The sequence below is a fragment of the Spermophilus citellus genome, assembly GCF_964194105.1.
Source record: "Spermophilus citellus genome assembly, chromosome: 9".
NCBI classification, from domain to species: Eukaryota; Metazoa; Chordata; class Mammalia; order Rodentia; family Sciuridae; genus Spermophilus; species Spermophilus citellus.
Genome location: NC_138191.1, coordinates 106,171,328 through 106,184,030, shown reverse-complemented (window position 1 = coordinate 106,184,030; position 12,703 = coordinate 106,171,328). Strand labels below are relative to the sequence as shown.

The following is a 12,703-nucleotide window of genomic DNA, read 5'->3' as shown; positions in this document are numbered from 1 at the left end:
CAATATCTTTATTTTATTTTTATGTGGTGCTGAGGATCGAACCCAGTGCCTCACGCATACCAGGTGAGCGTGCTATTACTTGAGCCACATTCCCATCCCTCAAAGGAAAATTTCGAAGTTAACAAAAGTTTTTGGAATGGAGATACTCTAATTGACCTAATTGAAAAGAAATGTCAGTCCCATCTGATTCAAATGTATGATATATCAAGATCATTGTACTATTATGTGTAACTAATTAAAGCAAATAAAAAAATTAAAAAAGAAGAGAATATTATGCATTTTTAAATGTATAATAATTGGTACCAAACACTTTTGTATTTATATTCTAATAATACACTTTAAAGAGTAATAAAACATTTTAGTTAAAATTTAAAAAAAAAAGTCAAGTCATTAGTTATTTAGATAGTCTGTTCAAGCTACATAAGCAATACAAATGTGTTTTCACTGAAATTTGTTTATGTGAGTACTTATGCTAGAGTTTTAGCTTGTAATTGAAATTAGCAATACATACAAACTCATTTTATTAAAAGAAAAAAAATGGGTGGGGTTGTAGTTTAGTGGTTGAGCACTTGCCTCGTATGTATGAAGCACTGGGTTCGATCCTCAGTACCACAGAAAATAAATAAATAAAACAAAGATATTGTGTCCACCTACAATTAAAAAGAAATTTTTAAAAAATCAGAATGAGAGATAGTGAATAAAACCAGCCACAGACTTGGGAAACACATTTTCAAAACACCCAGTAAAGGACTTGTATCCAAAACATACTAAGAACTCTTAAAAGTCAACAATAAGAAAAAAAACTAACCCACTTTAAAAATGGGCAAAAGATCTGAACAGATGCCTTCCCAAAAACATATATAGATGGCACATAAGCATATGAAAAGGTGCTTACATCATATGTCATTAGGGAAGTACAAATTAAAACAGCAGTGAGATACTGTCTATCACACGTCTATCAGAATGGCAAAAGAAAGAAAACCAACAATCTCAAGTGCTGACAAGAAAGTGAAGCAATAGGACTCTCATTTATTGCTAGTGGGAATGCAGAATGTTCTGGCTACTTTGCACCATATCCACATCTTCTGAAGCTAAACATGGTTTGATGAGATATTCTGGTATTTATCCAATTGAGTTGAAAACAGATCCGTTCAGAAACTGCACTTGAATATTTATCAATTTTATTCATAGTTGCCAACAATTGGAAGCAACCAAGTCATTATTAATAGGAGACTGGATAAACAAATTGTGGTACATCCAGACAATGGAATATTATTATTCAGCACTAAAAAGAAGTGAGCCACCAAGGCTCACAGTGACATAGAGAAGCCCTAAATACTAAGAGCTAAGTGAAGGAAACCAGTCTCAGAGGCTACATACTATATGATTCCAATATGACATTCTGGAAAAGGCAGAACTATAGAGATTAAAAAGATCAGTGATTCAATAGCTAAGCTCTGGAACCAACCTAGGTGTCCTTCAACAGATGAATGGATAAAACAAATGTGGTGTATATACACAATGGAATGTTATTCAGTCATAAAGAAGAATGAAATTATGGCATTTGCCAATAAATGGATGGAATTGGTGGAAGAGAGAAGGGGGAGAAAGATGGATAGGTATATTATGTATTTGTCAAAATCTACAGAATCATAATGTAAAAAGTCAATGCTAATGTAAATTGTGAACTTTAGTTTATAATAATGTATCAGTAAGGTTTCATTAATTGTAATAAATGTGCCACACCAATGCAAAATGTTAATAATAGGAGAAAATGTGGAGCGGGGCAGGAGATATATAGGAGCTACATATTCTCTACTTAACTTTTCTGAAAATCTAAAACCCTTCCAAAAACTAAAGTGCATTAAATTAAAAAACCACCACCCCTAACAACCAAGGGCTTTGAAATTTAAAAAAGAAAGAGAAAGAAAAAGAAAGTGTATTTATTTTTTAAAATAAGACTGGGGGTGTAGATCAGTGGTACCAAATATGCCTAGCATATGTGAGGCCCTCTGTGAATCCCCAGCACCAAAATTAATAATAAAATAAATCAGCAACAACCAGAGTCTTTGAAATCAAAAAGAACTGTGGTCATATCTTCTTCCTGCTGCTTTCCAGTTGAGTTCCTGTATTTTCTTGTTTATAAAATTAGAATGACAAGGTCTATCACAGAGTTGTTTGAGAACTAGCAATAATGTAAAAAAAATGAAAACTAAAACCCCTGGTATTGCTCAAGATTATTGATTACATTCCTTCACTTTCTATTATTTTGTTCCCAAAACATCTCTGATGGGAAACTTTGCTTCTTCTCCATGTCCACTATCACCATTGATCTGGGCCTCCCCCTTTCTCTCAGACTGGAGCGCATTCATTCCTCTGCATGCAAATCCTTCTGTGGTTCCCCACTGGAAGTTCAGGTTCCTGTCCTGGAAGCAAGACCTTGATCTGGTCTCACAGTGACAGTTCCCACATGGGCCAGGCTTTCTTTCTCCTCTGGACCTTTGTACATACTGTGCCCTCTGTTGAGAATGCCCTTCTACCCTCTCTTTTTTTGACATCACCCTATAATTTCCCAGGCCATGCCCATCACCTCATCTCCCCACCCCCTGTGCATAGTTCTTGTTGTGTTCATCCTTGAAGGTATCTTTTATTTATATGCCTTTTTGCTTCCTAGATTACAATCTTGAGGGCAGGAATCCATGTGGGGACATCAGATCCCTGAGTGCTGAGATTCTCAAATAGTTCCTCCAGAGCATCCTGGGTAGGAGGAGAAAGTGAGGCCCCACCAGCAGCTCTGTCAAGCATGAATATTCTTTAAGATAGTGCGAGCTCACGAGTCTCTGTCTCTCTCTCTCTCTCTCTCTCTCCCTCCCTCTTCCTCTCCCCCCCTTCCCACCCTAGGGATTTAACCCAGGGATGCTTTACCACTGAGCCACATCCCCAGCCCTTTTTATTTTATTTTGAGACAGGGTTTCACTAAGTTGCTTAAGGCCTCACTAAGTTGCTGAAGCTGGCTCAAACTTTCAATCCTCCTGCCTCAGTCTCCTGAGCTTCTGGAATTACAGGCATGCACCATCATGCCTAGCTCTCCTCTTATTTTTAAAGTTTTGAATTCTATACCATAAACATGTGTTGTTTTGATACAGTCTTTCTCATCTCTTTTAAGTACATTTATTGCTCCAGGAAGATATCCTGTGTTTATACTGTGACTTTGAGTACCTAGCTTTTTAAAATTTTTTTTAGGCACCAGGGATTAAACTCAGGGGCACTTGACCACTGAGCCACATCCCCAGCCCTATTTTGTATTTTATTTAGAGACAGGGTCTCACTGAGCTGCTTAATGCCTCACTTTTGCTGGGGCTGGCTTTGAACTCACAATCCTCCCAAGCGGCTGGACTTACAGGTGTGCGCCACTGCGCCCAGCTGCATTATCCTTCTGATGCCTAGGAATACTGGCTTCCAGTGACTGTCAAAGGTTGTGACTGCTTTGTTGATGGTGACCACAAATGCAAGTGTTACCTTGAAGGGGAGATGTGAGTTGAGCTACATTTTCTGGTTGTGTTAAATTTGTCATTGGAATTTAGATAGTGTGAATACAGAGCAGCATATCCACCAACCATGTGCTCTCTTGGGCTCTTTCAGCTCCACATGCCTGGGTCTAAGGCCAGCACTGGTTTAGAAGATTATATAAAGATAAATTACATAATTAGACCCACTGTCAGACACATAGCTTATGCTCAGTAGATGTCAACTGCCCTGATCTTTTCACTATCACCCAGGAAGAGAATGTTTTCATTTTTAAAGAAATGAAGCATAGAAACAAAATTTTGAGTTGGAATAGTCACAGCAGGCCCCCAATAGAGAGTCCCTATGAGAATTCTCCATGCAGAACAAGCCCAAGCACTGGGAGAGCTTCATGGAGAGAATCTTCCCAGCCACGATGAAGAAAATTACAAGGCCAAAGACAAGGATAAACCATAGTAATGTCAGCCCCAGAATCACTGATGAAACAGGAAAGTGGCCTGGTTTGATGGAGCGTGTGTGTTGTGCCCAGTGGCCCATGCAGAGGGCAGGGCCTCCAAAACTCAGAAATGCCACAAATTCCAGATGGTTCCAAGCAAGTGTTCCTCTTCTCTTATAGTAAGGAAGATATTTGACAGTGCTTCAGAGTGTATCACAGGTGGCTGGGCGTAGGGTAAGAATTGTTTAGAAACCCAGGTCTACACTGGAGGCCACATAGAACAAATGGCCAGTGGTGTCAGAGTGGATTGGCACACCCCAGTTGTGGATGGAGGATGACAGTGCGAGAAAAGCCAGTTAATGAACCTGTCAAATCAAGGTGACCAAATGAGTTTTACCAACATTCTGTGTGGTACTTCTATACTCTGTGCCATGCGTGCTATACTAAATCTATATAATCTAGAACAAAAAGATATGGATCATCACTCACCATTTGCCTGGCATGGTGGCACATGCCTGTAATCTCAGCAACTTAGGAGACTACAGCAGGAGCATCTCAGTTTCAAGGCCAGCCTCAGCAACTTAGTGAGACCCTGTCTCAAAAAACAAAAACAAAAAAGGTCTAGGGACATAGCTCGGTGGTAGAGCAACTCTGGGTTCAGTCCCCGGTACCACCAAACAATAGCAGTGACTCTTCAGTGTGTGGCGTGCTCAGCCATAACCAAATCCTGATCCCTGTTGTATCCCTAGCTCCAGGGCCACGCCTGGCACATCCCAGGACTGTTGCAGTTAGCGTGTGTTGAGTGATGACCAGATGCCAGCATTGTACTAGGTGTCAGCACTTTAAGGTCAACATTATTTTCCCAACAATTTTGTGAAGTAAGCAGTAGCATAGTCCCAGTTTTAAAGAGGTGGAAAATGAGTGCTCAGAGCAGTTCAATGGCCTGTCCCAAGACACACAGCTATAGAGCCAGGATAAAAATCCAAGCCCAGGGACTTCATTGCCTAAGGATATTTGTTAAATGAATGAATGCAAGGAAGGAAAGGAAGAAGGTGGGAGAGAACGCCCGAGCAAGCTGGGGTGAAAGTCTGTGCTAGGTCGATTGGGATCCACAGGTGGGGTGGATTGGTGCTATTTGGGGGGAGGAGCATCATGGAGTGTTCCTAAAGGACATGGTGCTTGAACTTTTGTGCTAGATCCTTCTCTTTCCCACCTTCCCCAGGACATTCCCTCTGCAACTGTCCCATCTCTACTGCACAGAGTTTTTCTTATTCTAAGTAGCTTATAAATATGCTAAAATATTTCAAAACCTCAAAAAATCCTATCTTTGCCCTGCTGCCCCCTCTGGCTATTGCCACATTTTTCTGTTTCCCTTTATAGAAAAATTCCTAAAAATAATCTGTATTTTATAACTCCCAGTTTCTGTCCTGTTTTCTCTTAAATCCAATAGAATCAGAGTTTCACTCCCATACGCTCTCATCAAAGTCAGCAGCAGTCCCTATGTAGCCACACCTTACCAGGCCTGCCACCATGTTTGACAGGATTGGACCCTGTGTCTTTGTCCAGACACACCCATCCCATGGCTTATCACACTCTGTCCTGGTTATTTCCTTCCTTCCCATCAACAGCTTCTTCTGCCTCCTGCAGCGGTACTTGTCATTTCCCCAGTGTTGATCCTTCAGATGCATATTGGTCAGGGCACCCATGCCGCCTATGATTGAATCCAGATGTGAAGTGCTCAGAGCCTCCCTGTTGTGGCTACCTGTGTCTGCTACCTCCTCTTTGACATAGCACTCATGGTGCTTTGGAGCATGGCTAGCCTTCCAAACCTACTTTCTCACTTCATCCTCGCCAGAGCCTGGGAATCATGTGTGTGGTGCCCATTGCACATGAGGAAGTTGAGAATCAGATTTTCCATCGCTTGCCCAAGGTGTCACAGGTTGTCAGTGTCCTCTGTGAAAGATTCCGATTCCAGATCTGACATTCTTTCCATTTACAACCCATTGTTTGGCCTGAATCCTCAAATTCAGCCCTTCTGAGCGAGGTGGGATAGTGGAAGTTGGGTTCCAGTCTTACCATCTGGATTTCCTCTTGAGAGTGTGTGGTTTACACTCTTCACCCCCAGGGCTTGGTAGTCACGTTGGCAACACAATGGGCGCTCTTACTGGTTGAAATGCTAAGTCCCAAAATGAAAGGCCAGCTGCAGAGTAGGAGAAGAACAGGGGCCGAATGATCTGATCAGACATCTGTGGGGCCTCCTGGCATTTGGAGTGTGAGTGCCTTAGAGAAACTTAACTATTCTGGCCTGAGGGAGTTGGCGACCATTAATCTTGGTGGTTTTGACCGCTGACTGCCCCAGAGGTCCCAGACTGCTGTATGACTCAGAATCCCCAACACTCCCCCTATTCTTCTCTCACTGGGACAGTCAGGAGGCCATTTCTGAGGCATTTTAATTTGGTAATAATTGACATGGCCCAGTGTGCCCAGAGATGCTTTTTAAAGGAGGAGGGGTTGATTAGCACTTACCATCCCTGTTCCATGGCCTTGCACTGCCATGGGAAGAGTAATACGCCGCCGCTTGCCCTGCTGGGTTCAGGCTTCCCACACCCCAGCTGGCCAGCATTCTCTCCTCTCCATCTTGGGTAACCTGATCCTAGAAGCCTTGAGCTGTCCTACAGCCCTTCTTCAAGCATCTTGCAAGAGCTGAGGTGCACACTACAGAAAAAGGAAGTTATAGCCAAAGGTTTTTATGTTGTGCATGTAGTTCTACTGTTAGGAAGGGCAGCTGCCATCCATCTTCCAACTTCTTTGTGAAACTTTCTGGAATTCAGAAAGACCACAGGAACTTATAGTACAAAGGTGAACAAGTAAACAGTGGTGGGTGAGGAGACGGGCATAAAGAGATTCAAAGTGACACACCCTTATGTACATACTTCCAAAGAGCAGGGTGAGGCTTTCTTGACCCTCTTCTCTACTCATCTCTGGCCATGCCAACTGCTCCTGTGCTAGCACTTGGCACTGTTCCATCCCCTGTGATCACACTGCTGGTAATGTCATGTGAGTAGCTTCTGCACTGGTGCTAAAGAGGAGCTGGTGCACATGCAACTTTCCCCTCCCATGAAGGGGCATGATCTTGGTAAGGTCCTTTGTCTTTCTGAAACTCATGTAAATTAATAATGCATAGCATCCGCTTAAGCAAGCTAGAATGTTATAGTCACTGCCTGGTCGCAGAAGCTTCCAGTAAATTCAGTAATTGCACTGAGGTTATATTTCATTTCCAAAGCACAGTTGTTTACATAAGAAAATACTGTTTCTCTCCTGTTAAAACTTTTGACTTTCTTTTTCTTTTGCCTATCAAATAAAGTCCCAGGTTGTCACTCAACATTTGCATTTGCATTTCAGGCTTTGAATGTTAGTGAAGGCTTAAAAAAGTAGATTTCTAGGGGTTGGAGTTGTAGCTCAGTGGTAGAGCGGTTGCTTAGCACTTTGAAGCATTAGGTTTGATCCTTAGCACCACATAAAAATAAATAAATAAAATAAAGATATTTGTTCTACAACTAAAAATAAATTTTAAAAAGTAGATTTCTAAAAAAAAATGACATGGATGCAGATGAGTTTGTCTCTATTCAATGAGCAATTGCTTATGTAGGGCCCTGGACTAGCCCCCCAGGAGTGAATCAGATGTGACACTCCACAGGCAGTAGCATCAAATTTCTGGCTGTCCAAGACAAGTACCACCCCTGACACCCACCCTTAAATCCCTGCAGGGTGCAGTGCTGAAGGTCAACTTGCCATCAAGTCCAGCCAAACAGAGTAGCTGGGCACCAGAGAGTTGGCAGGGGGCCCAAGGGTGGGGGCGGATGGGAGTAGGACTCAAAACTGGCAGCCAGCCAGGCTCACTCAGGTGCCCCAGCAGAAAGGACCTCTAACCCTAGCAGTCACTGAGCCCTTTCACTGAAGATGTCCTGGTGGTCTCTAGACTGTAGGGCCAAGCCTTGGTGGAGAGTGGTGACTCTAGCCAATAAGGCTAGACTAAAGCCCCATTGAACACATGAGGACATTGAAATCCAGTGGTGTTGGGTGGCACGGCTGTAGTCACGTAGCAGCAAGGCCAGGCTGGAACACAGTCTTCTGAAAAGTATTCCACTGTCTGTAGCTTATGGCTTCCTGAGATGACTTGGCCTGCAGTTTGGAGTGCAGGGTCTGTCAGGGCCATTTCCTCAGACACTTCCTCAGACAGTTCCTCAGATAGTTACGGGAATCTTCTGTATGTCTCTATGCACGGTGCTGGGGAGAGGGATGTTAAGTCAGACTCTGGTCCCAGGAATTTACAGTATGGTGAGGGAGGGGTGCCCTCCCTGTGGCCGTGTAGGTGGAGGTGAGTGTGTGATGTGGAGAAGCGCTTGGCCCACTCAGCGGGTCAGGGAATACCTGAGTACGGCTAGAACACACCAGGAGGAAAAGGACAAGGAATAATTACAGGCAGAGAACAGAAGACCATCCATTACTAGAAGTTGGTCAGGGGTTAGATCAGTAGCCCAATAACACACATTTATTGTGTCTATATCCAGGCTACTGTGGGTAACCACTGATACCACTGGGGGTATCGTAGTGTGGTGCACAGGGTAAAAGCAGAGGAAGCTGGACATGTGGGGACATATCAGGAAGGTGAGAAGGGCAGCGTCTCTGGCTGTGGAAGTCTGAGCAGCCCTTCACCCCCAATCTTAGAGCCTGGAGAAGGTTCTCATTTCCTTGGTATCAGGCTTATTACAAAGAATCTGTGTGGAACCAAGTATGTTCCTTCTACAGATTCCATCAAGAGACCTTGGTTATTGATCCATCTCTTCCCTTAGGGATTTGGGGTTTTTCCACCACTGAAGCCTTAGGGTGGAAAAGGGCCTGAAATTGTAGGGAAGAAAGCTTTATTCAAGGTTTAGCCCCTGCAGCTCTTCATGAGTTAATAACCCAGTGACTCTTCAGTGCCTGGCAGGCAGTGACTTTCCTCCTCTCCCTACAGGCCTGCTGAGTTAGCCACCAAGTACGCCAACTTTTCAGAGGGAGCCTGCAAACCGGGCTATGCTTCAGCCCTGATGACCGCCATCTTCCCCCGGTAAGTGCTCTCTTTCTTCTGCTGCCTAGATAGCCTGTCCCCACACAGTAGCTCATGTTCTCCAAAGGAAACAAGATTCTGCTCTCACTTCTCTCACGTGTCCAGTAGTCTCCAGTGTCTGGAAAGGACTGAACCCCGCTCTGTGCCTTGCTGTGCCTCACCCCACCCTGCACTCAGCAGTGCAGCTTGTTTCAGGGAGAGGAGGGAAGGGACGGAACCTACATGGTCACCCACAGAAGCCAGGCATCCCGAGCAGCTAGGCAGTGCTGCCGAATGAAGACACACCCTTACTCTTAGTATCAGTGGCCAAAGCTGGGACCCACTAGCTGGCCAAATAAAGCAGGGAACAAAGTTAATTTCTGAGAATGTCCAAGTTTTGGACACCTTCCCTCTTGGTCCATTTGCATTCTGGAGCTTCTGATTTCCTTGGTATTGGGCTTCCTGAAGGAATCTGTGCCTCATCCAGGGAGTTTCTTGTACCAAATGCCACTATCGGCCCTTGCTTACATTCCAACCTTCTTTCTTTCCTGAAGGCCTTGGCATGGAAAGGGGACTGTAAAAGCTAGGATTGTCTTGTCTTGTCCAGAGTGCCTTGAGACTGTCACGGTCATTTAGTTCCTTCAGAAAGTGGTGGGAGCTCTGACTCGTGGGGGGGGGGGGCTCCTCAGGACCCTCCAGGCATTGAGATGTAGCATTTGGACCACCAGAGGAATCCTGGGATTGACTCTGCTCACTGGAGGAGGTACTACCTTGCCTCCCATCCTTTGAAGGGTGGGGTTAGCGCACACAGTGTGCTTGCAAGGGAATGCTGAGCAAGTGCTGCCCCAAAGTAAGTCCAGTATACCTTCTCTTGTAAGCTCCCTCTCTTGTCCAGTTTGAGCAATTCCAGCTTAGCTCCTGGTATAAAGCAGAGGCTGTACTGCTGAGTACTTCTGAATTGACTCCAAATACTCTGTTTTCTCCAGCTATTTATTGAGCACCTCTGAAGTGTCTGACATTGTGTTCTATATTCTGTACTTTTGGAAGCTTTCATAACTGTGTCCCCTGGCCCAGATACCTGTGAGTTTTCCTTAACCTGTAAATAGATTTCTTCTATTTTTCCTAATTGAAAGTAATATAAGCATGTGGGAAGAAAACTCAAATAATACCAAAGGATCTATACTGTCCCTCCAGACCCCTTCCCCAGAGACAGCCAGTATTAACATAACTGGGAACATACTGGATTTATTTTTCTGTACCTTGATTTTTACTGCTAAAAATATGATAGAGATTATCGTATGGCTAATGGATAATTAGCCATACATGCTCCAGAGAGCATGTGTGGCTCCATCTCTCTTTCTTTATTTTTCTTTTTTTATTTTTGGTGCTAGGAATCGAACCCAGGGCCTTGCACATGCAAAGCACATGCTCTACCACTGAGCTACACTCCTGCCCCCTTCATACCATTTTTTAAATGATTATATAATCTACAATTTCATGGATGTAGCAATTTTATTAAAAGTAAGGTTTACTGAATTTTAATTTATATACAGTAAAATTCACCCTTTAGTGTAGTTCCATAACTAGTTCCATTGATAAATGCATACTTTATATAATTGCCACAACAGTTAAGTTCTCCAGGCCCCTTTGTGGTTTATCCCTCCCCTGCCTCCAGTCCCTGGCAACCACTGATCTATTTCCTGTCCCTGTAGTGTTCATATAGTATGTAACATTTTGAGTTAGCTTCTTTCTTTTAGTATAATGCATTGCTAATTCAAACATGTGCTGTGTGTTCCTTGTTTGTTCTCTTTTATGGCTGAGTAGTATTTCATTATGTGACTATCACACAGTCTGTCTACTGAAAGGACAAAAGACATGCAGGTTAATTATAATTTGGGGCAATCATAAAGCCACTATAAATATAATAGTACAGGTCTTTGTGTAAAATGTATTTTTTAAGGAATTCCTAGGAGTGTGATGGCTAGTTCCTATGTTAAATGTATGACTGATAAGAAACTGCCCAGCTGTTTTCCAAAGTGATTTCAATGCTTTGTTCTCCCACCAGCTGTGAAAGAGTGTTCCAGTGTCCCTGCGTCCTTGCCCTCAGTGTTTTTGCCTTTCACTATTCTAGTGAGTTTATAGTGATTATCTCACTGTGGTTTTAATTTGCATCTTACTACTGACTGAAAATATTAAGGATCTTTTCATGTTATTATTTTCTTTATGGAACTGTCTTTTCTATCTCTTGCTGATTTTTAGTTGGGTTGGGTGTTTGTCTTATTGAATTCTAAGGGTTTTAAATATTTTGAATAGTAGCCCTTTGTAAGACAAGTGATTTGCAGGTATTTTCTTGTCTTTCTTTTCATTCTCTTAACCTGTCTTTCACAGAGCAGAAGTTTTAATCTTGATAAAGTTTAATACATCATTTGTTGATTGATTGTATATCCTCTTCTGAGAAATGTCTGTTCAGATCCTTGGCCCATTTGTTGATTGGATTATTTGTCTTTTTTGTGCTTAGCTTTTTGAGTTCTTTATATACCCTAGAGATTAGTGCTCTATCTGATGTGTGAGGGGTAAAAGTTTGCTCCCAGGATGTAGGCTCTCTGTTCACCTCACAGATTGTTTCTTTTGCTGAGAAGAAACTTTTTTAGTTTGATTTCATCCCATTTATTGATTCTTGGTTTTAATTCTTGCTCTGTAGAAGTCTTGTTAAGGAAGTGGGGCCTAATCCCACATGATGAAGATTAGGACCTACTTTTTCTTCTATTAGACGCAGAGTCTCTGGTTTAATTCCTAGGTCCTTGATCCATTTTGAATTAAGTTTTGTGCATGGTGAGAGATAGGGGTTTTGTTGCATATGGATTTCCAGTTTTCCCAGCACCATTTGTTGAAGATGCTATCTTTTCTCCAGTGCATGTTTTTGTCACCTTTGTCTAATATAAGATAATTGTAGTTTTGTGGGTTAGACTCTGTGTCCTCTATTCTGTACCATTTGTCTACCAGTCTGTTTTGGTGCCAATACCATGCTGTTTTTGTTACTATTGCTCTGTAGTATAGTTTAAGGTCTGGTATAGTGATGCCACCTGCTTCACTCTTCCTGCTACGGATTGCTTTAGCTATTCTGGGTCTCTTATTTTTCCAGATGAATTTCATGATTGCTTTTTCTATTTCTATGAGGAATGTCAATGGGATTTTGATTGGAATTGTATTAAATCTGCTTAGTGCTTTTGGTAGTATGGTCATTTTGATAATATTAATTCTGCCTATCCAAGAGCAAGGTAGATCTTTTCATCTTCTAAGGTCTTCTTTGATTTCTCTCTTTAGGGTTCTGAGGTTTTCATTGTATAGATCTTTCACCTCTTATGTTGATTCCCAAGTATCTTTTTTTTTTTTTTTTTTTGAGGTTATTGTGAATGGGGTAGTTTTCCTCATTTCCTTCTCAGAGGATTTGTCACTGATATACAAAAATGCCTTTGATTTATGGGTGTTGATTTTATATCCTGCTACTTTGCTGAATTCATTTACTAGTTCTAGAAGTTTTCTGGTGGAGTTTAGGAAGAGGGGTGGGAGGGAAAGGGAGGGGGCAGGGGATTAGCAAGGATAGTGGAATGTGATGGACATCATTATCCAAAGTACATGTATGAAGACACAAA

At 42.4% G+C, this 12,703-nt stretch overlaps 1 protein-coding gene across 9 annotated transcripts in view; it reads left to right on the top strand.

The window, feature by feature from the left end:
• Positions 1–12,703, top strand: part of ST3GAL3 (ST3 beta-galactoside alpha-2,3-sialyltransferase 3) — a 196,250-nt gene that overhangs the window by 116,362 nt on the left and 67,185 nt on the right. For 5 of the 9 annotated variants that reach the window (XM_081307245.1, XM_081307244.1, XM_081307250.1 and 2 more), the window contains one exon: positions 8,979–9,071. The exons of the other annotated variants lie outside the window; for them this stretch is intronic. In XM_081307245.1, the coding sequence (XP_081163371.1) occupies positions 8,979–9,071 (93 nt within the window). The remainder of the gene's footprint in view (positions 1–8,978; positions 9,072–12,703) is intronic. 9 annotated transcript variants of the gene reach the window in all.